Here is a 24,489-nt window from a genome sequence, read left to right as displayed (position 1 = left end):
ATTGGTGCAGGGGCGATGGATGTCCTGACCTTAGAGGTTGTTGGTCATTTTAGCAACACTGCTTTGCATTTTAAAGAGCACTCATCTGACTTCAAGGTTCTGCATTCTTGTATCAGGCACTCGTCCTTTAAAAACTAGGAGGTCACAAAAGGTCCCAGGTACATAAGAATTTCCAAACCAGGAGCATTGCATTACTCAGTATTAGATAGCCTGAACTGGAGAATCACCAAGATTGCAGGGGGGGAAAAAAAACTATATGAAAAGGCCTAATATGATGAAAACAAAGGCAGCCAACTACATTTGTTTGGAAATTGGAGTCACATGCTTAGTTTGTGGAGGGAAGGGGGGAACACAAGATCGATAGAGAATTTCTTTTTTAAAGCTGAAAACATGATGTTCCAGATGAACTTAAATTGATTCTGCTTTTCCTCCCCTCCCCCTCCCTCCCCTCGTTCTGCAGCTAATGTCTGCGACAATGAGCTCTTGCACTGCCAGAATGGAGGGACCTGTCACAACAACGTGCGCTGCCTGTGTCCGGCCGCCTACACTGGCATCCTCTGTGAGAAGCTGCGGTGCGAAGAGGCAGGCAGCTGTGGCTCCGACTCCGGCCAGGGAGTCCCCCCGCGGGGCTCCCCAGCTCTGCTGCTGCTGACCGCGCTGCTGGGGACAGCCAGTCCCCTGGTGTTCTAGGGGGTCACACCAGCCCTCCAACAGGCCTGTGCTGTAGGGGAAGCAAAGTCCACCCAAGCGATTGCTACTAACATAGAAAACACGCACGCCCACTCCAACACAGTGTACAAACGAAGAGGGCCTAACTGAAGTAAGCCATATCTCTCAGACCTGGACAGCACATCGGAGTCAAGACTGTTCATCACTGACTCCAGAGGAACTGGCAGCTGTTGCTACTGTCACTGCAAATCTCATTGCCAGCTGCAGAGCCGATTGCGGATTGGGAAGGCTGTGAGAGCGCCCCCAGAAAGGAAAGACAAAAACAAACTGATCAACCAACCTAAAAAACAAAAAAAGAAAACAAAAAAACAAACAAACAAACAAAAAAACATTCGCTACTCTACCGTGGTGCACCCTAGTACCGCTCTGCCCAGTGTGTGGACCAACCAAATAGAAGCATTCTTTGCTGTCAGGTGCATTGTGGGTATAAGGAAATCTGTTACAAGCTGCCATATTGGCCTGCTTCAGCCCCCACCCCAGACCCCACCCTGAATCCCTTCCAACCTGTGCTTTAGTGAAAGTTGCTCTGTAACCCTTGTTGGTTGAAAGATTTCTTTGTCTGATGTTAGTGATACACATGTGTAACAGACCCCCTCCCAAAGCGCAAGCCAGTCATACCCCTGTACATTTTAGCAGCACTGAGACCCCCAGTGCCAGCTCACACCCACTTCACAAGAGTGGTTAGAGGAAAGAGAAAGTGTATCTATCCTTTTGTATTCAAATGAAGTTATTTTTCTTGAAATACTGTAAGATGTAGATTTTTTGTATTATTGCCAATTTATGTTACCAGACAATCTGTTGATGTATCTAATTCGAATCAGCAAAGACTGACATTTGATTTGTGTCCTCTTTGGTTTTGGTTTTGTTTCATTGTGCAGAGATTTCTCTGTATGGGCAACGAGCGTGCTGGCATCAAAGAATATCAGTTTACATATATAGCAAGTGTAATAAGATTCCACCAAAGGACATTCTAAATGTTTTCTTGTTGCTTTAACATGGAAGATTTCAAGAATAAAAATTCCCGCATAAATGGTATCAGGAATTTGTATTGCCGTTTCTTAGATGAAAGGAGCAACCTTCCAATAGTTTCACACTCGCTTCACTGATGTTGTGTGGACGGAACACAGTCAGCTGACGTCTCTAGTAGCCCAGGAAGATGGATTGATGGTCACTAGCTTGGACAACGTCTGCAAAACATGAGACTATTTTCCACCTGGGAAAAAATTATAACTGCAAGAACAGAAAGAAATATCTAAGTGATTGCCAAGATTATGCCAAAGCCTGTTGGCGGAGTACTAAGAGACTTTTATTTTTAAGTCATGCTATTTTCACAGATTTATGGTGATCATGTGACTCTAGGGATGCTGATCTATGTATCCTTCCAAATACAGTGTTTACATGGAGTATCATAAGAGGCCACCTGGGGAACCAGGACAGCAGCAGGGAAATTGAGTGATTAGCAATTTGACTTTGAATATATTCTAAGTATTTAAATGAAATATCAAAATATACAGCAGCAAGTAGACATAACTGCTGCTCCTGAGAATAAAGTCTGTTTCAAGTACTGCCCAAGGTGTAATAAATTCTTGTTTCTGCCTTTTATTAGGCCAATTACTGTACAAGACAGCAAAGGGAGCTGGGCGGGAGAGAAACACCACAAAGCTGGGGAGGGGCTGAAACAGTATGTTCTACCCCAGCATCTGCCACCCCACAGGTGAGGAATGTGTCAGCAGCAGCATCTCTCAGAATCAGAAACAATTATGAGGCCGAGCCAGAAGCTTAAGGACAATGAAGTCCTACGTGCCTGGGCGGGACAGTAACCTATGACAGTATTAGGTCAGAAGCCTCGTTCCAGGCTGAATTCTTCACCCTACTGCCAGTCTGTGCTGAACCGAGGGGGAGGAAATGTCTCCTGATAAATAACCCGAGTCAAAACTAGATGAAGGAACAGCATGTCTTATTGGTTTTGTTCCCAGAAAAGCCAATTCAAAGAAGGCAATAAAAGGTAAGCAGGTAATGCCTGTTCTGCCTGCCACCCCACGTCCAAGTCGATTGAATGTTTGTTATTCAAACCAACAGCCTCTTTTGATATAAGAAATAGGGAAAGATGGAAATAAATTAGCACTTTGGCTTCGTGCCAGAGTGGCCAACCAGAAATGGCAGATTTACATTAGAAGCATAAATAGAAAATTATATTTCCAGCTCACCAAAGAATACACATGAAAATTCTGATAGCATACAGAGTGTGAGATTACTTCTAATGAGATGGATTTCTTATATTAAGATGGAGTTTAAGTTGTCTTATAGTTTATTAGCACAAACCAAAGGCAGACTGTGTGGTTTCTGGCGACGGTGCACTTTATCATTATGCACTCACAGCTTTGTCACAGTGATCAGGAATCAGAAGCTGCACAATTCAATCCATGGGATTCCAAAAGCTAATTCTGAAATTTAATGAAGGCCTGATTTAAATCAATTCATCTGCATTTTATCTTTATAAGGCTATAAGAATCTAAATTGATGAGGAATATCTTGCATTCAGTGTATTTAGATATAGTTCTCTGAATTTCTTGGAGTGATGTGATCTACTTTTAATAAAAATTCACTTTTAGGTATATAACAGACGTAAATGAAATGTTCTTTTTAATCTGGATTCTTGAGTTCTTTAAAAAGTCAATTTTTTTTAAAGAAATGTCAGCCTATGGGATTTTCTCTGCTTTCTAGAATTCTTCCAAGTTGTAATATTCTGTCCTGAGACAGGGCTGAAGCAAACGGGGGGTCCGAAGTCATGCCCACATTTGAGGACCCAGCTCTTGCTTTGTTTCCCGGAAGGTTCCTTAGAGTGGGGTAACCAGCTATTCCATGAGTTCACCTGTCCACTGTCGACAAAGTAGGAACATCATTCTTCCCACTATCGATGTGTATAAAACTCAAAAGGGCTGGCAGAGGCAAAATGGCAACTATACAGAAATGTTGCTGTTCACAGCAGGTTCAGTCATCTGTCTTACCTACTGTGAAGTGGGGTTGACTTATCACCCAGCCTAAGGGCCACTTTCACCTCCCTTGGGTTTGCCCCACCGATCCAGTCTAGTTGGATGTCCCCACGGGATGGTGTGAACTCCTGGAGGCAGGCAGCACAAAGGTAGTGCACACCCTTGAGCACAGGGTTGGAAGAACACATGGACTCCACAGTTGGGGAGTTTCTGGTGTGTCTCATTCACCCTTTCCTGGACCTGTGACTTCACCGGAGTCTTAAGAGTCTTTAGATAGAAACCCTGAAGTCAAGTCTTTACTTTCATTTCCTTCACACATACTCCCACCATGAATAATCCAGTAATATGGGACTATAAAAACCCTATATTATGAAGGGTGATGTTGTGTTGAAATGGTCTTTTGTACTTCACCTATAGTATATTTCTAGGCAAAATATCTATTTAACAGTTTCAGTGCTCATAGGATTGAACAGGACACTAGGGAGCCTGGGGTTACATGGTGTTATCATAACATATTAAACTGTCTGTGTGTATTTGACAGTCAGTATGATTTAAAATTTCAGCTTCAGAAATCTGAAAGTGAGTTTTTTCCTTACCACTTTGACTCCCAGCCTGATAAGGAGGGTTTGATATCCACTTACCCGTGAACTGGAACAACATGAGCAACCAGGTTTAAAAAAGGAAGGCTTTTCAAAGAAACCCCAACCAGAGTTTTTATTATATATGAGAATAAAAAGCAAATAAGTGACACCCCAGGGATTTTGACACAAGTCTAACTATGAACAATTCTTTTTGTCTCAGGAAATCAGCACTTATTGTAATTAATGTTATTTGTTGATTTGTTTCTTATATATGGATGTTTTGCTTGCCTGTGTCTGTGCACATGCGCACTGGTGCCTCAGAGATCAGGAGAGGGAATTCGATCCCCTAGAACCAGAGTTAGAGATAGTTATGATGCTGGGAATTGAACCCAGGTCCTCTGCAAAAGTAATCAATGCTCTTCAGCCTCTCACTGATATTTTTAGGCAACATCAAACACTCATTTGAGGAATTTCCATATAGAATGTTTTTTATTTAAATTATAGTTTTACTTTCTTACATTATAAGCAGCTGTTTTATCCCCTTCAGTTATCTAAAATGGATGCCAACAAACTCCTCACATAAACTGCACACAAACACAAGATGATGTCAGAAAAGAAAAATAAGCATGCCAACTTCCATATTTTGAATTTTCCCCGAACAGTCTTGGGAACACAGAGAAATTCTTCTCTTCTCAACACCTGGTGTGGTGTGACTCACAGACGACCATCTTCATTATGCTTCTGCAGAACCAGGAAAGAAGACACAGGCTTGGCCCTTGCATAAACCACACTATTGCATTTAACTAGAAATGGAAAAATAACATCTGGGAAAAACAAGTTAATATTGACTAATATGCAGTTACTTAAGCTCTATTACAGAAAAAACAAACAAACAAACAAAAAAAAAAAAAACAGTGCCCTTACTACATTTTTGGAGAGAGTTCTGAAATAATTCTACAAGAAGATTTAAATAATTTTAAAGGCTGTTTTAAAGCACGTGAGCCTTTAGTAACTGCTGGAATCCCACTCCCTTCAGTCTGTTCCCATCACCCAAAAGCTGCCTTTAATTGATTGATGAATTAAAATGGAGTAGTAACATTTAAAATTATATGATGTTTTCATTAACCAAAAATGATACCTGCTAAAATGGGTCATTATGATTCTACAAAACCCAATTATGTTAGCACTAAAGATTTAGCTCAGCTGGCTGAGGCAAACTGCAGAGGATTCTAAGTAAAAATAACCCCCATTTTCTTAACATAGTCCCATTTTTTTTCCAGAGGTGTCATTTTAACTATTATTTAATTAGAATTAGAAATTCCACATTGGAAAAAAAACTCACTGGAGAGAGTAAAAAATAATTATTACATATCTTACCTCTCTGTGAATAGAAATGGAAATTTCTGTATGGCAAGCATGTGTCAAGTCCCTTAAAGACATCACATGCCAAAGTTGTACTCTGATTCCTTGCTGACAGTACTATGGTAGAGCTAACATAGTCTGTTTCTCTACCTGTCTGTTACACAAGGCAGCCACCATACTCGAATAAAAGAAAATGACAGAGAAGCACAAGTCTGAAGACCTGTTAAGTGTAGGTGATTTTTTTTTGCCCCCAGGCAGGCAATATAATGTCATTTTTATTTGTTTGTATTTGCACTCCTAAGGAGGGCTGCTCCTGTTGGGGAACCAGCTTCCCTCTGCCTGTGAGAAAGACTGCAGGAAAGTATCCTCCAAGGAAATAGCATCCTGCTATTTACCCCATGAAGCCCTGAGTAATTGTTTTGGCTTTCTTGGTGTGATAAACACCTAGAGGCAAAGAGATTAGTGTCACCACTCTCCATCTCTTTTTCTCTCCCTTTAGAAAGGTGTTGGGGTGGGGGTAGGGGGTCCCTTCCAATCTAGTGTGACAAGGTTTGTGAAAAACATTTCTGTTCACTGATATGTAATTATGAAGACCCACTAAAATATTCAGTTTATTAAATTAATAGTGTAACAAATATTGGAGCAGTTTTACAACCACTTAAACTTGTGTTTACATCCTGTATAATTACAATTCATAATTGGGAAAGCCGTCAAATCTAAACACATTCTGATCAATGGTTCTCAGGCTGCCGGACAGACCCAGCACAACATAACACAGTGAGTGTTTTTTAAAACAAAATCCAAATCAATTCAAGAAGGGTGAGAGAGGAAGCTTAACAGTGAAATGTTTTAAATTGTGAATTAGATTGTATGTAAATACGATGATCTTTTTTTCTGGACATGAAAAACAGTATACTTCTTTAAACATGAAAAATTTTATAAAATGTAACTAGGACTGGCATGAGAGCTACCATTTATCCCAACTTTTGAAAGTATCATCAAATAATACATGGTTGTCATGGGAGCACGATAAAGGCACACAGATGTATGAAAACCTACTGTCCAACAACAACTTTCATTTCAGATTACCTCTGCTCAGCTCCCTTTCACATGTATTTATATTTATTTCACATAAATTAAAAATGAAAAATGCCCTAGGTAAGGACTGTAATATGAGGCCAACTAACCACACTATCTTAATAACTTGACAGCTTTGCTATCTACACTTTTCACAGGAACATGGAGGGGCCATGGAGAAGGCCATCCTCTGGTTCCCTTTAACAACCTCCTTCCTGCTTTTGAATGGCCTGTGTTCCAGCAAGAGGTCTCAGATAAAGCTCTGAGGAGATGCTCTATCTCATTAACATTTTGGTCACAAAGTCCTCACGCCACTTGTCTTAGTTACATTTCCTGTTACTGTTATAAAATAACAAAAGCAACTTAGAAGAGAAAAGCTGTTTTGGATCACAGTTCAATGATAGAGGCCATCAGAGCAGGGGAGTCCGGTGGCAGGAACCTGAAGGAGATGGTCACATGACTTCTGCTGCCAGGATAGGAAACAATGAATGCCCATGTTCAGACAGATTTGTCCTTGCACACAGTCCAGGATCCAGACCCAAGGAATGATGCCACCCTCCCTTAAAGTACGTCTTCACACCTCAATTGTACTACTTAAAATAATCCCTTACAGGTTTGTCCAACGCTCACTTAATCTAAGTGATCCCTCACAAGTATTTCTAGAGCTGTGTCTCCTAGGTAACTGCAGAGTCTGTGAGGTTGACAATCTATACTAACCCTCATATCTCTTACTATAATGAAATACTAGTGATCAGATTCTTGAGGCAATCAAAATAGAAGTGTATGTCCATGTTAAATCCTCACCTTAATGCATATGGCATATGTACATATGTGTGTTAAGGGTTACCTCTATTGAAAGGCAGACAACATTCAGCTTATCTTAATGAATGCTAACATACTATGCAGACTTAACAACCTTTCTCTAGGTCATAATTTGACACTGGAAATGTCAACAGGCTCAAAAAAGTTCTGAAATAATGTGTGTTCAAATTCAGTTCTTGGGGCTCTAAGAATCACAACCTGCTCTGGTTTCTCCATTCCAGACATTTTACTAGCAAGATCTTCAACAATACCTTTTCCACCTTGCACATAAAATGTATGAAAAATAAAATAAAATGCACGAGCACACTTGGATGGAACGGCACAAAGCCATTTTCTCGTCCACCTATTTGTCCCATTTGTATTGTTAGTCTAGCTCACACGTGTAAGATTAGGAGCAAAGGTCTCCCTAATTATCTTGATGCTTCCCTGCGTGTGGACAGCGCTCTGAGTCTACAGGGCTCTTAATTCACACTGGAGTCTCTAGACCTGCACGAACCATCAGTGAGAGCTACCTATCTACAGCTACTGAGCCCCTGAACGTGATTAGTCCAAGCCGGCTAGTCCCGTAAGAACATCAGATTTCAGAGTCTTAGTACGAAACATACAAGGAATTTTGTGAATCATTTAAAAAATAATTTTTATATCGATCTCATGTTAGAGTAATAATATTTTGGATACACTGGATTGAATAAAATGCATTATCATAATTGATTTTAATTTTTCCTATCTCCTTCTCCAATGTGGATCCTAGGGGCTTTTAAATTATACAAGTGGCTAACGTTATATTTCTCTTGAACATCATTGCTCTAAACATCAAATTTTCCCAACTGTAAAATGAGATTATAGCATTCATTCTCCCGAATTGATATGAAAACAATAATGAGGTAACAAACCTGAACACTTGGTGAATTGTATAGTGGGGGAATACTTGACATAGCACACATCCTAAGACCTAAGTTAACATTAGTTGTGTCTTTGCTTTTTCTGTTATTATTTTTTTGTATCATTGCCACTTTTCTTTGTGGAATCAGTCACAGATACTAATATGAGTTTCATGTCCAAGCCACCTGTATCATTCACAACTTTAAAAACATTGCTCACATACATACTCCTGTGGGTGCCTTCAGACACTGTAGTGAGACCTCAGGTTGATAACTTGTTAGAATATGAAAATGTAGAATAAAACTCTGAAATATAAGCCAATTAAAAACCTCACTGCAATTTAATGCAACCCCCCCAACCCCCAGCTCAGTTGCCTGGGATTAAAATGGGTATCACAATTCTTACCCCACAGGAAAAGGTAACAATTAAATTGGGATAATTTACATGAAACTCCCCAATCCAATTTTCACATTTGGGAAATATCAGTACAATCAGACAAGGTCCATTCAGTCCTAAGTGGCTACACCATTCATTGCTCTTGGAGTCTCCCACTCAGGCAATTCCAGCTCCCTGTTAGGAATTCCAGTCTCTAAATTTTCAACTATATTCAGTGGCAAAGCAATGAATAGAATGATACACTTGGCCAAAGCCTTAGAGAGTTCCTGGAGGGAGAAGTTTCATGTTTTGGAATAGGTAAATAGTCAAGTCTTTTTGTTTACTTTTTTGATTCAATAAAGCAATCAAAAAAATTGAACAGGTTTCATGTATCATTCCCCAACTTGAATTTTTGACTTTTCCTAAATTGAATTATTTGACTGAAACAAACTATATCAGAGAGGGGGGGAAGAAAAAAAGAAATCAAATTCTCATTTTTCCTGTCAGCTCATGGCTGTAGCTTCAACACAGATTCTCTGAGGCCCTGTGAGATCCTACTTAATTAAAGCCTGGTTCATTCTAACTCCAGCTTGCCCACTGACTCACTCTGTGGCCTCACCCTGTGAAGTTTCTCTACCCACTAGAAAGGCTCAGGGGGCTGCTAATGCAAGGAATCAATGATCAAAAATTAATTTTAAGCCTGTCGTAAAGGCACATTAACATGAACTGAACATCCTGCCTTGTGGAGAGGCTGATGTGCAGAGCTGTGGCCTTCCAGAGGATCTGAGGACAAAATTCTACTGCAAGAATGTATCTTGAGAATAATGATGCATGTCACTAATAACCCAGTGCTAAGTCACAAGCCCAAATTGGAGACTTTTCAGAGAAATACACAGCCTCTGTAATTTCCAGTTTGGTGTAATAATATGGAAATGGATTTGGGTACTGGGAATAGATCAGCCTAAATAAGCTAGAATTGATAGCTGCCTGGAATAGTAGGGGCAGGAGAAAGTGATCATGTCTCTGTCCTTGCTGACTTATCTAGGGCTCTCCAGACATGACAATTTTAGGAAGTGAGCCTTTAAGAGTGTTGTGAAAAGTTACTACAATATCCTGTGGCACTGAGCACGGTGGTTCTAAAATCACCTCAACAAGAACTCGGAATTGGAGCCCTCTTTCCCAGGGAGGGAAAGGGCTTTTGTTCTTGTAAGAAGTGAAAGGAAATGGTAAGCTTAGGAAAACTAATGTGGGGCTAGGAGAATAACTCAGTCAGTAAAGGGCCTGCCTTGAAAGCTCGAAAGCCCAAGTCGGATGTGCCCCAGAATCATGGTGATGTGAGCTTGTAACCTCAGGTCTAAGGACAAAGAAACTGGCAGATCCCTGATGCTTGGCTGGCCAGACAGCCTAGATTACTTAGTGAGCTCCAGACCAGTGAGAGACTCTATCCCAATGAAAATAGGTAGATAGCACATGAGAAATGATGTTTAAAGTTGTCTTCTGGAGTCCACAAGCCCCCAACACACACACACACACACACACACACACACACACACACACACACACACACACACCGTATCACACATACAGAGGTACACACACATGCACACATATACACACACACTCACCACATACCACACACCCATGAACACATATGCACACACACTTGTGCACATGTGCACACATATATGATAGGGCAATCATATCTGTCCTCTAGACAGCAGGGCAATACCTTTCTTTCTTTGGGGGACAAATATATTATACATGGGTAGACTATCTGCTTATTCTCCTGATTGTAATGAACTGAAGTTGAATGTCTGTGGTCAGTGACATAGAAACCAAAGAGCTTTTATAGTTTCCATAATGCAGACAGCATCTTGAGCATTGCCCAACAATCATTTCATTCAGAAGTCATCAGAGGATAAAAAAGTCAACAGGAAGCATGGGGACAGCATCTGGTTTGGATTCGCATACATTGAACTATAAGGTTGATGAGGTCCATTGCAAGGAATGAAAGACTCTCTTATCTCCTGGCACTGTGCATTCCTTTATCCAAAGCCCCTTCCAACTAGGGGAGGACTTATATGTTCAGTATGATCTAGAACCTAGTGCCAAGACCCAACAAAAGACAATGAAAGGCTCCTTTTCTGGAGTTCATAGCTCAAGCACACCTGTGAGTGGCCAACATGGACACAGCACTGAAACAACAGGTGGAAAGTGACATGGAATCTGGTGAGAGGGGGTAATGATGCCACCTGAGATGGAGTTGAGATTATTTGGTGACAAATGGCATTTCAGAGGGCATACAAATTGTATGAAGATATTGGTATTACCAATATCTGGTGGGGGTGGGGACCATCACAGTTGGAAGGTACAGCAAAGACGGGATTCAGAATGCAAGAATGTGCTTTAGGAAGAGCATGAAGGATATGTAGCCGAAGGGGATGAACAAAGGAAAGACCAGCAAATTGGGGAGACATAGTAGGAGTTCACATCATCCTTTCAGTGGTATGGGAATTTATGTACATATTACAGTGAAGGTTTCTGGGAAAAATGAGTACAGTGACCCCTTTACAAGAGTCTGTCTTCTGTAGTCTTGTTTCTGTGTCACATTATGCTAAAAGTAGTCAAGTGTTCAATAAATGTTTCTAGAGTGATTGAACTCACTAATGCATGAACAAGCCAACTGCTCAACAGTTGTGTCCAGATACTCTGCCCAGAGCCATCTCATTGTAAATAATAGGTATCTATCAACCTATACCAGGATTTGATTGAGAAAACATGGCCAATAAATATTATTCCAAAATTAAAGGAGACGATACAAATCATAGAAATGTCTGAGGAATGGCCGCACGGTCGTGGTGCACGCCTTTAAACCCAGCACTCAGGAGGGAGAGTCAAGAGGATCTCTGTGAGTTCAAGGCCAGCCTGGGTTACAGAGTGAGTTCCAGGAAAGGCACAATGCTACACAGAGAAACTCTGTCTCAAAAAAAAAAAAAAAAAAAGAAGTCTGAGGAAATGTGTACATGTTCATGAAATAGAACCCCAAGCCTTCACCAGGGCTGTGAGAGTCACTGGCAGTCTCCCTGGACCTCCCCTGGCTTCATTTGACCTTTCTGTAGAATACAGTCTCTTTTGTGTGAAGGCCTCTGTGACATTTACCTATAGGCCAATAAAAGTAATGAAGGTATGTTTAACACCAAAACCATGGGCCTGCTCCCCCAACCTCCCTCCCTCTGTTCCCATCCCAAGTCACGGCTTCCTATTCCCCTGTTTGCCACAGCCCCGGGTTTGAAATCTGCTGGCACATATCCAGTCTTAGAAGTTACATCTCCCACAGGACCTGCTGGAGCAGCTGCCCGACCAGCTTCCTTTCTTCCAATCTCTTCTCCACTCACTCACTCTTCCTTTTAAGTGTGAAAGCCTTGCGTTCTCCTCTTCTCCAACGTGCCAGTGGCCTTCTCCTCACAGGTGGAGTCCAAAGAGCCCTTGAATAGCCCTCCACTATATCCCAGGGCATCCTGCTACTGAACTGGCCGTCAGGCACTGGCTCCAGACACATTCCCTGCCTTTTCCTCCAGCGCGCTCTGCATTAGAGCAGTGCATTTGTTTCCTGGAATCTTTGTCTCTAGACAATTTCCTTAATTCATTTAGGAATTCGTTCAAATGTCACTTCATCAGACAGGCCTGTCTCCCCCACCACTCACCTTCTCCTTCTTTGTCTTGCTCTTTTCTTTTGTTTTGTTTCTCTGCCACCTTCTCCCCGCTGACATTATAGTATTTGTTTGTTTATTGTCTGTCTTTTCCACTAGAAGGGCTCCAAGCACCTGGGATGGCATCCGGCGTTATAGAAGACACAAAATAAATAGTTGTGGAATTAGTAAATGAACTGGTGCCTCAGGAGACATTGATGATAGTGCAATTGCCTACAGAACCTGAAAGAGAGTCCGCTTGAGGCTGGTGTGAGACGTGTTCCAGTGGCCATCGCCGATCACAACAGAGAAAATAAAAGCAGCATGCCATCTTTGGACAAAACTATGGAAGCTTTTGTTTTCGTTGTTTTTATAATAGAGAGCATTTTCAGAGCCCTTAGTTGAAGACTTAATAAAAGTCTGGGACAAATTACCCTATGGCAAGTCTTTGCTCAGCCTGTTCTCAGTAGAAAAGTTTAAAAGTAGAAAAGGCTGTGGGACTTGTGGTGTATGAAGTTAGCCATCAGCATAGTAACTAGAGTCAATTCTGGAAGTATTTCCATCCAATATATTCCTTGTTCTCACCTCTCTCTTGTGTGGTTCCTCTGTGGGTTTGGAAGGAAAGGTAAGAAATGTCTCAGCATTAACTAGCTACACCAGAGGAGCCCCCACCCCAATCTCCTCCAGCAGGATAACCTACGGGGATATGGCTACTCATTCTGGCTTGGCATCTCTCCCTCACTACAGGGAGAGGGGAGATGTTGTCCTGTACTGTCCTGTACACAGGACTCTTGGAGGAAGTAGTGGTCTTGCTTATGCTTGTGACAAGAGCCCTTAATTTACAATTGACATTTGCTGTCTTCTAACATTAACACTCAGTCATTCAGGTGACATGATAGTCTGATAGGTCCCAAGAGCCTCATGCTCCAATGGCACTGATGGGATAAGTACTAAATAAAGACCAGGGAGGACAGGGACCCAGCTCTGTGTTTGCAAAACCTCTTTCAGCCAAGGTTCTCAGGGCCCCAAGTAGGCATTAGGAGGAATTATTATCCTCACTTTACATAAAGAGGAGAAACATTTGATTTCTTTAGTAATGGCCTCTTACAACAGTTTCTAAATGTAATTACACTGGTTGGAAATACCAACTTATGCAATGAAATTACCAGCACATTACATGAGAGGAATAAAAGGTAATAATATATCATAGAGCATATCAAGTGCAAGAAGTTTCCTTCACACTCTGATTTCTACTCTCAGAGGGGGCCCACTGTGTACATCATCACTGTGAGGAAGTCCAGGACAATGGCTGACTGTCCCAGCATTACCCTAGGAATGCAGGACCAGCTATGCAGCTGGCACAGAGCTGGGTACATTTGCACACCTCATTCCCGTCTGTCCCCAGCCCACCCCACTTTGCAGAGAACTGTGGCTGAAGGAGCAAGAAGCTAGGTGTTGAATTTCAGGATTGGTGTTGTTCCTATGGCCCACAGCACAATGGCAAGACCAGTGTAGAACTCATCTCCATCTTCTAATGTTTCCAATTCTTTTTCTATCCAGATATACTACACAGGGTATACCTGAGCCGTGATATTGATGAGCTCAGAGAAAGAACATGCTGGGAAATGACTTAGTGGCCTTCCCTCTTCCAGTAGGCCTCCACTACCCATCAAGATCCCAAGCCTCTTTTCTTGCCTAAGAAGTAGTTGGGAATGTACGTTATTAAGGTCCAACTCACTGGTTTTGTGGCCCAGTTTCTCTACTTACAGGTATATGATCTTGGTATTAAGTTATCTTTAATGTGCCTCTGTTTCTTTATAGTGAAATGAATTAATTAATATCTAACTCCCACTGTTTAAAAGAATTGAACATGTCACTGAAGAAGCACTTAATAAATATTGGACATTCTAATTAGTGTTGCTGTTACTATTAACTTCCTTTAGTGGCTACATATACTTATATTGCTATCTTTTAATTTTTGTTTCGTATGTATGGGTATTTTTGTCTACATGTATGTCTTTATACCCCATGCATTCCTGGAGAACTAAGAAGCCCAAAGAAGGCATTAAACGCTTGAAATGGGAGTGGCAGACAGTTATGAGCTGCCTTATGGGTTATGGAAACCGAACCCAGGTCCTCTACAAAAGGAGTAAACATTCTTAATCTCTGAGCCATCTTTCCTGTCCCTACATCTCCTGTTTTAAATTCTACTTCCACAGCCAACTCTTCCATCTCTCTAGTCTATTTAACCTATTCCTGAGAGGTGCCAGGAATGATAGATTTGATTAGGAGCCAGAGACCATGGCTCTACAGGAATCAGGTCAAGAAAACTAATTCTGATAATCTGGAGCACAAATAGGCAAAGAGTAAGTATACATAATCAAATAATCAACGTTTCTCTGAAATTTTCACTTTTGGGTTTAAATATGAGACAATACCAAATACAATTTAAAAAGCAAGAAGTTCATGAGCTAAGTAAGTGTGAAATAATAGGGAACCATGAAAGGAGAAAGGAGGCAGAGGGGGTGACAAAATGGAATTGGTTCATTCTTGGGCACAGGGATTCCAAGACTAGTAGTGCCTATATCCACCCCTCTCAGTTAGCTGCCCAGGCACTTTCGATCAGCACATTCCCGTGGTATGATCTCCACTGGATATTTTCCTTTAGACTTCCTCTCCTTTATCCTTACTTCCCCCATTTCACTCAAGTCAGACCTTCTTTACATACCACCTGAACTGCTGCAAATTCCTGCCTCTGCATTTCCCTAACCACTTCCCCCTGCTGCCAGGGAAGCTGTAGGATATATCCTCTGAGAATGCCGATCCTGCCCCTTTAGGAAGACCTTTGGAGATAGCCATTTTAATATTTAATGAAATCCATATGCCTTACCATTTTCTGATATCCACTAGCAAGAGTGAGTATTGGCTACATAAACTTATTTTTGGCAGCCTCTCTGTTTCAGTACTGTGCAGATACTGAACACTAAGTTTTGGTCACAGCATAGCAGAGACAAAAGTTATTGTGTGTCAGGAACAGGTGGAAGAAAAAGAACCCATTCAGACACGTCACTAAACAATGCTGGCTTACCGAGAGCTCTCATTTACAATGCTGCAGTTGTTGGGTAATTTTATTAATCAGTAAATTACTTTAATTAGATGAATACATGTGAAAGGGGGCTCGGATGCTGCCAACGAGCCGAATAAGAGATTGTCCTTTATCCATGCTCCTCCCACTTCTATGTGCCTATTGAGTCTCTGTTAGAGCACTGATCTAATTGCTCTGAGGCAGTTCCCATCTGAAAGTAACAGGAAGCAAGTTGGCTATAACAAGATAGATAAGTAGATTGGAACTGTGTAGAGAGGCCACAACTCAAGTGTCTTCAGTGGCCACACAGTGCCACGACCATAAGAATGATGGGGATTATACACCTTGCCCAAGAGCACAACATTCCATTTTTTTTTTTTCAAAACTGTGGAAAACCAAGTAGCTTCGTGGGGCAGGATTGCCACAAGGAAAGACTTTGCTAACCTGCCCATTGGATCTATGGGTCTAGGCTGGTGTTACACCACCTCTAAGAAGTTGTGTGTCTTTAGGCAAGTGCTACCAATTCTTTGAGTCTTCTGGCTTGAAAGCTGATGTGCAATCCATATGTCACATTCTAGGGTTCACAAATGTAGAATCTGTTTCCCCTTATAGGAGTGTGTGTGTGTGTGTGTGTGTGTGTGTGTGTGTGTGTGTGTGTGTATAACTGAAACTTGAACCCAGGACCTTGTCCATGGTTAGGCAAGCATTTTGCTACCTCTACCACTTAGCTAAGCCTCAGCCCCACAGGAGTGCTATGACACCAGGGAAAACAGTTTAAAAAAACGACTACAGGAGAGTTTCTGATACTGCTTCCATTTCCGAGTTACAAAGTTCAGTTTTCCAAAAGACACTAAACTGCTGTGGGATGTTCTGTATGTTAAATGTGTTACCCTGATTGGCTAATAAATAAAACCCTGATTGACCAGTAGCCAGGCAGAAAGTATAGGTGGGACAAGGAGAGAGGAGAATTCTGGGAAGTGGAAGACTGAAGGGGAGAGACCTGGCCAGCCGCCGCCATGAGAAGATGTTAAGATACCGGTAAGCTATGAGCCACATGGCAACTTATAGACAAATAGAAATGGGTTAATTTAATATATAAAAACTAGATAACAAGAAGCCTGCTGTGGCCATACAGTTTGTAAGCAATATAAGTCTCTGTGTGTTTACTCGGCTGTGGGACTGGCAGGTGAGAGAGATTTGTCCTGACTGTGGGCCAGGCAAGACTGGAGAAATCTCTAGCTACACTAAAACATAAGCAATGGTACCTGTGCTCTTTGCTTTCTAACCCATCCCCTCTTTTATTAAGATTTCTTTCTCCTTGATCCATCTGTCTGTAGATTATACAATGGCCCACATTACATATCTCTGGATGGTTCCAGTCCTGGCCCACCCCTTTCACCAAGAAATTGTCCTCTGAAGACAAGAATGGAATTATGCACATGGTTATTTGTAATCTCATCCACTTGGGCAATAAAGCCTTAAGAAAAGAAAATGTGGCCAGGCGGTGGTGATGCACACCTTTAATCCCAGCACTCAGGAGGCAGAGCCAGGTGGATCTCTGTGAGTTCAAGGCCAGCCTGGGCTACAGAGCAAGATCCAAGACAGGCACCAAAACTGCACAGAAAAACCCTGTCTTGGAAAACCAAAAAAAAAAAAAAAAAAAAAAAAAAGAAAAAAAAGAAAAAGGAAATGTGTATTTTGAGACATGGCCATAAACTATTTGGTAGGACCTTATAATCTCAAGGCCAAGAATCACAGAGGAAAAAGAAAATAGTACAGAAAGGAAAATTCAACCAATGTCACAGAATGGCATCTGTAAAACAAAACAACAAAAAAGATGCTTCCTGAACATAATAGCTAAGCATGTGAACTTTGCTGCCTTGTGAAGAAGAGAAATTCTCAAAATGAAATCAGTCAGAATGGCAAACCCAAGAGGAGCCTCTTGAATTAGACCTGGGCCTTGAGGCAGAAGGTGAGTCTGGGAAGTCAAGCAGAATTGAGAGGTTCCTCTGAGAGAGCAGTTAGGGTGGAATGAGAAGGTATTCACAAGTCCTCCCAAGTCCTCCCCTGAGAGAGCAGTTAAGGTGGAATGAGGAGGTATTCCCAAGTCCTCCCTGGCTCACAGGCTGTGGCTACTCAATTGAACACTCCACTTCTTCTTTATGCTTCTGCCTCTGCACGGTCCTTGTAAATGTGAGGATGTGGTAATGTGACTGCAGCTTGTTTCTGTATCAGAACCTATGCCTAGAAGGTACCCCTCAGCTATGCACTGTGTTAGGAGGAGACATAAAACATGTCCACAGCTGCATGATGCTCCAATATATTGATTGTGAAATAGAACATTAGGGATAAATGGAATCTGGGCCTCATATGCCCCCAGGAGAACAGTAGTCCTTCCTCCCTGGCTCCCTTTGCCTCTCTTGGAACTGGCATCAAGAGAACTCAGAGCTCAGATACCACCAAGGAGAGCAAGAAAGCAATTTTTTCCATTCCTGTTTATCCTCAATTTGTATCATTTGAGTCTCTGACTTATGAAAATACCAACATTGATGCTCACACCCAAGACCAAATTATAAGAAAGATTATAAAGAGCCATAAGAGAAAAAAAAATGACTTTGGAGTTACTGCTGTGGGATGGTCTGTATGTCAAATTGCTCTGATTGGTCAATAAATAAAACACTGATTGGCAGGAAGGAGGTGGGACAACGAGAGAGGAGAATTCTGGGAAGCAGAAGGCTGAGGAGAGAGACACTGCCAGCTGCCGCCATGACCAGCAGCATGTGAAGACACCGGTAAGCCACCAGCCATGTGGCAAGGTATAGATTTATGGAAATGGATTAATTTAAGCTATAAGAACAGTTAGCAAGAAGCCTGCCATGGCCATACAGTTTGTAAGCAATATAAATCTCTGTGTTTACTTGGTTGGGTCTGAGCGGCTGTGGGACTGGCGGGTGACAAAGATTTGTCCTGACTGTGGGCAAGGCAGGAAAACTCTAGCTACAGTTACTCCTACAGCCTAAGTCATAGGGGAGAATTTTGAATGTAAACAGTTATCCTTCTGGCAAGGGAGTTCTTCATCAAATAAGACTAGAGGTAAGTGGACTCAAGCAAACAATGACAGGTACTCAAAGGGAGACGCTGCCCATGTTGACTTAAAGGGACTATGCTTAAAGACACTGGTGAAAAATGTTAAGCCCTTTTGGCTGGAGAAACAGTTCTCTTCCTCTTGGCCTGGAACATCAAAAGAGCCAGCCATCACAATAAAACAAAAGAGCCTGACAACTGAAGGAGGCAGTTGAGCATCCATAAGGGAACATCCTCTGCCAGCCTTCATGTTGCAGGAAGGAATCCTAGGGAATAACCTTCTGCTCTCCAGCTCTGATCTTTGCATCTAAGTCAACCCCAGAAGTATCCAGAGGGCAACAGAGCCCATGCTTATGATCCATGAAGAACCCACAAGAAGTAAACAAAGGCAGAGGACTATAAGTTTGGGGTAGGTCACAGGGATAAATGGAGAGTATGGCGTGGTGGTATTGTGTTCCCTAAAATATCGTGTACCTTAATAAACTTATCTGGGGTCAGAGAACAGAAAAGCCACTAGTTAGGCAGTGATAGCACACGCCTTTAATCCTAGCATTCCAGAGACAGAAATCCCTCTGGATCTCTGTGAGTTCAAGGCCACATTGGAAACAGCCAAGCATGGTGACACACGCCTTTAATCCCAGAAAGCCAGCCTTTAATCCCAGAGAGTGGTGGTAGAAAGCAGAAAGATATATAAGGCGTGAGGACCAGAAATTAGCAGCATTTGGCTGGTTAAGCATGTGGCTGGTTAAGCTTCAGGTTTTCCAGCAGCAGTTCAGCTGAGAGCCATTGGGATGAGGACACAGAAGCTTCCAGTCTGAGGAAACAAGACCAGCTGAGAAGTTGACCAGGTGAGGTTAGCTGTGGCTTGTTATGTCTCTCTGATCTACCAGCATGGACCCCAATAACTTGCCTCGGGTTTGATTTTATTAATAAGAACTTTTAAGATTCCTGCTAGAGTGTGGGTCATCACAATAGCTATCTTACAGCTTGCTCCCAGATACTTGCTAAATGGGTCAGTCGGAGAGCTCTCACCATAGTCAACCCAAATGGCTTGATTAAGAGTATATATGAGAGGTTGTCTCATGTTATTCCATTTTGGCTGGCAGTACCCTGAAACATTAACAAGCTTCTGGTTCCACAAATGGGGGTTAAGGGGAGAGATGCTTTGGTACACAGTCTTCAAAGCAGGCAGTAAAAGTTATGGCCTCAAGTGCCTCCAAAGCCATCTAGAATGATGGTCCTTGTGTTAATTTTCTAGTTTTGTGATAAAACATCATGACAAAGGCAGCCTATAAAAGAAATTACTTAATTTCCATGATAGCTGAGCAATGGAACGACTAATCCACAACCACAAGGCAGAAAGAGAGAGAATTCCACTGGGAATCACATGAGTCTTGAAACCTCAAAGCCCATGCCCACTAACACACCTCCTCCAATAAGGCCACATCTCCTATCTTTCCCAAATAACTCTACCAGCTAGGGACCAAATATCCAAATATGTGAACCTATGAGGGCATTTTTATTCAAACCACCACAGTCCTGTTGTAGTGGCCCTACGGTTGGAGGCCACTGGTGTCTTTACCTAGCCTCAAAGGAGGCCTACAGAGTCCCTATTCCTCAACAAGACAATCCTCTCAGTTGAGATCAGAACTGACATATTAAAACTACAGGGATAGCCCAAACATCCAGGAGACCCAGAAATAAGGCTCAGGAAAACTTTTTCTGTTAAAAGCCATGTAGTGGACATTTTAGGCTTCATGGGCTCTGCTGTCCTCTGTTGTAGCTACTCAATTCTATCACTGCAGGAAAAAAATAGCCAGAGGCCAAGGAAAACAAATGGGTGTGGCTATGTTCCATAAAAGTTTACAAACACAAAAGACAGACCAGATTCAGCCTCTTAGCAGAAGTTTGTGGAGTCCTGACTTAGAGTGTTGGATTTAGTATATTCATACAATCCTACCCACATTTATATCTATAAGATGATGGGTGGGTGTGTCCTTGTTTCACATTTTATATTTACATCCTACTTCTGTTTTCTACTTTATTGAAAGCTTCATGGAAAAAGGAACATGTCTATTTATCTCGCCATGGTTGATATTTATAACTATGTGAATGAATAAAAGAATCAATCAAAATATAAATATCATTAAAAGATTATATAATTTATAGTTCCATTGTATACTGTAACCTATGTTGAGCCCTAATTTTTGGACTTGTTCTTATTTTTTAAATATTTGATTATCAGAAAATATGCAGAAAAATACAAAATCTACACAGGTCCTAAATTTCTTGTAAAACTAAAGTGTAGGTTCATGCACTGACTACTGTAAGTGCAAGTTTTTGTCCTACCAGCAACTCCCAAATACCCAGCAGCCTCTTCCCAAATTACCACACAGAGGCTTATATTAATTATAAATGCTCGGCCAGTAGCTTAGGCTTATAAATAACTAGCTCTTACACTTAAATTAACACATAATTCTTATCTATGTCTAGCCATGTGGCTTGGTACCTTTTCTAAGTACGGCATTATCATTGTGCCTCCTCTGCATCTGGCTGGTGACTCCTGACTCCACCCTTCCTCTTCTCAGCATTCTTAGTTTGGTTGCCTCACCTATAATTTCTGCCCAGCTACTGGCCAATCAGTGTTTTATTTAATCAATTCTAGTAACAAATCTTTACAGTATATAAGAGAATTATTCCACAGCATGTCCCCCTTTCTTTTTTAGAAAGAGATTGAGGATGACCATTAACAATTTATAACCAATTCTCTTTAAATGAAAACAAACATTCATAAACAATATTTTGGGACTTTGGAGTGTGTTCCTAATTAGTCTTATCAATAAAAGTCAGGCATCAGATATGAGGGAGAAAGCTGAAAGATCAGAGAAGCAGAGTAGCAGCAGCCACCAGAGACTTTTTACCTCTATGAATCTTCTGACCAAAAAGGGGCCGAGATCCTGTTTCTGCCCTGCTTTATTACTTCCTCTCTCTTCCCAGCATTGTCTCTCCCTGTCTCCTGTCTGTACAAACCTCCAGACCTCTATGGTTAATGAGTGGCTAGCTCCACCCTCTGATCTCCAGGCAAACTTTATTTGTCAGAACACAAACAAAATATCACACAACAGACTACTGCTGCTTTTCTTTAAGGAAGGCAGAATAGGTTAACTCAAACAAACAACTGTTGACAGTAGAAAAGTAAGCAGGCTCCTAATTAATGTGTTTGCTAATGAGACTCCCTAGATAGGCGTTTAACCAAAACATATGAATTAGGTGTTTTTTCCTAACATATGTTCAAGCTATGGAATTGGATAGTTGGAGCTTTATTTATCATTCAAAAATTCTAAAATAACCTTGGTCTCAATAATTCTCGCTCATACAAACCCTCCTCTTTCTCGCCAATTCAACTCCTGGAGCTCCACCTGGGGCCTGGCCATGGATCTCTGCATCCGGTTTCCTCAGTCATTGGATGGGGTTTCTAGCACAACAATTAGGGTGTTTGGCCATCCTATCACCAGAGTAGGTCAGTTCGGGCTGTCTCTCGACCATTGCCAGTAGTCTATTGTGGGGTTATCTTTGTGGATTTCTGTGGGCCTCTCTAGCACTTTGCTTCTTCCTATTCTCATGTGGTCTTCATTTATCATGGTCTTTTATTCCTTGTTCTCCCTCTCTGTTCTTGATCCAGCTGGGATCTCCCGCTCCCCTAAGCTCTCTTTCCCTCAACCCTTGCCCTTCATTACCCCCAATCATGTCCATGTTGTTCATGTAGATCTCATCCATTTCTCTGTCATTGGGCAATCCCTGTGTCTTTCTTGGGGTCCTGTTTTCTAGGTAGCCTCCAAGTTTGGATAAAGCACAGGGACAAATAGCCAAACGAATGGAAACACATGAACTATGAACCAGTAGCTGAGGAGCCCCCAACTGGATCAGGCCCTCTGGATAAGTGAGACAGTTGATTAGCTTGATCTGTTTGGGAGGCATCCAGGCAGTGGGACCAGGTCCTGTACTCAGTGCATGAGTTGGCTGTTTGAAACCAAGGGCTTATACAGGGACACTTGGCTCAGCCTGGGAGGAGGGGACTGGACCTGCCTGGACTGAATCTACCAGGTTGAACTCAATCCTCAGGGAAGTCTTTGCCCTGGAGGAGATGGGAATGGGGCGTGGGCTGGGGAGAAGGCGGAGGGGAGGGGGCAGGAGGGGAGAGAACAAGGGAATCCATGGCTGACATGTAAAATTAAATTATATTATAAAATAAAAAAAACAAAAATTCTAAAATAAAATCTTTGCAACTCCAACTTTTATGATCTGCACACATTCCCTATTTTTCATGCCTGATATCCCCAGAGCCTATATGACACATCTGTTATCCTTACTACTTCATAAGAGATAACTTCGGAACCACCCGTGAGCTACTATTCTTAGCATCCAATCAGTAAAGCAGACCCAAAGACAGAACCACATAAACTCACTGGCAGTGAGATGGAGAGACAGCCAGAGAAGAAAGTGTCCAGCTGGTTAGGTGTAAAAGGTTGATCATCCTTCAGTACTAGAAAAGTGTCTTTATGTTCCTCTTAAGCAAACAGTTTGAATCATTTGATCATAAAGTCTTGACATAGGGGAGTTCATGGCTTTCCCATGGCAAAACAAAAGCAAATCTTTTTATTTGGTAGAGTTTAAGGGACTCTAGGAAATGTGTTTCAGCATGAGTGGTTGGAAATATCTATGATCAAGTGTCGAGAGAGGTCTAACCTCCATTTCTACATCTCCGGGTTCACACGATAAATATTTATTGCACATTCACCAAGTATTCAGGGGGCAAGAAAACATACCTGGTTGCCGTTAGCTCATGAAGCCCTTTGTTGGGCCTACATACAAACTGCTGTGTTTTGTAGATATGGAGGGGATCAGTGTGTATTTGATACTTGCTTTACAAGTTCAGCAGAGCCAAAAACAAGTCTCCGCACACTGATGTTGTTGGTTCATGCTGTCTTCTACTATGCTCCACTGGGAACCACCTAGTCAGAAGCATGAAGGGAAAGAAGAGGCAGTAGATAAAAATATCATTCTTATTTTGATGTGAAAGCAAATGACCTGTTATTTTTATTTCAATCTAAGGAAAGTATGAATTTCATGTTTGTTTTTGTTCTTCATAAAATGTGGTCCTATTGTTTCTATTTTGCTAAATGGCAAAAACATCTTTCTGCTCTCTCACGTTTCCTACTGAGCTCAAGCTTTTCCCACCTTTCCCCCTGTGGCAAGCGTCCATTAGTTAGTCTGAGCACGGGGCAAAGGCTGGTGTCTTAGTTAGGGTTTCTATTGCTGTGAAAAGACACCATGACCATGGCAACTCTTATAAGGAAAGCATTTAATTGAAGTGTCAGCTTACAGTTTCAGAGGTTCAGTCCATTATCATCACTGTGGGGAGCATGGTGGCATGCAGGCAGATGTGGTCTAGAGTAGCTGAGAATCCTACGTCTTGCAGGCAACAGGAAGTCGACTGACAGTCACACTAAGGGAAGCCTGAGAAAAAGAGATCTCAAAGCCTGCCCCCACAGTGACACACTTTCTCCAACAAGGCCACACTTCCTAATAGTGCCACTCCCTTGGGGGGACCTTTTCTTTCAAACCACCACCGCTGGTTAAGTTACTAAGAAAAGAGCAGACAAGGGGGAAAGATCCACACTGTTGCTTGTGGAGCACATGGAGGACTGAAATCACTGTACTTTGTTTAGTACCACAGGAAGTTCTTGTACGTCAGTCTGTGAATGGCACATAGCATTTTAAATATGCCAGATGAAGAGAAACATTAAATT

At 41.8% G+C, this 24,489-nt stretch overlaps 1 protein-coding gene across 8 annotated transcripts in view; it reads left to right on the top strand.

The window, feature by feature from the left end:
* The window catches only part of Ntng1 (netrin G1), a 351,363-nt gene extending 349,070 nt beyond the window's left edge, over nucleotides 1-2,293 (top strand). For all 8 annotated transcript variants that reach the window (XM_015998105.3, XM_015998106.3, XM_042279763.2 and 5 more), the window contains one exon: nucleotides 461-2,293. In XM_015998105.3, coding sequence (XP_015853591.1) covers nucleotides 461-690 — 230 coding nt within the window. In that variant the 3' untranslated portion in view covers nucleotides 691-2,293. The remainder of the gene's footprint in view (nucleotides 1-460) is intronic.
* The last annotated feature ends 22,196 nt before the right edge of the window (nucleotides 2,294-24,489 follow it).

Source organism: Peromyscus maniculatus, chromosome 6, assembly GCF_049852395.1.
Source record: "Peromyscus maniculatus bairdii isolate BWxNUB_F1_BW_parent chromosome 6, HU_Pman_BW_mat_3.1, whole genome shotgun sequence".
Taxonomy (NCBI): Eukaryota; Metazoa; Chordata; class Mammalia; order Rodentia; family Cricetidae; genus Peromyscus; species Peromyscus maniculatus.
The sequence above is the reverse complement of the archived record's forward strand: the minus strand, read 5'-3'. Positions and strand labels throughout refer to the sequence as shown.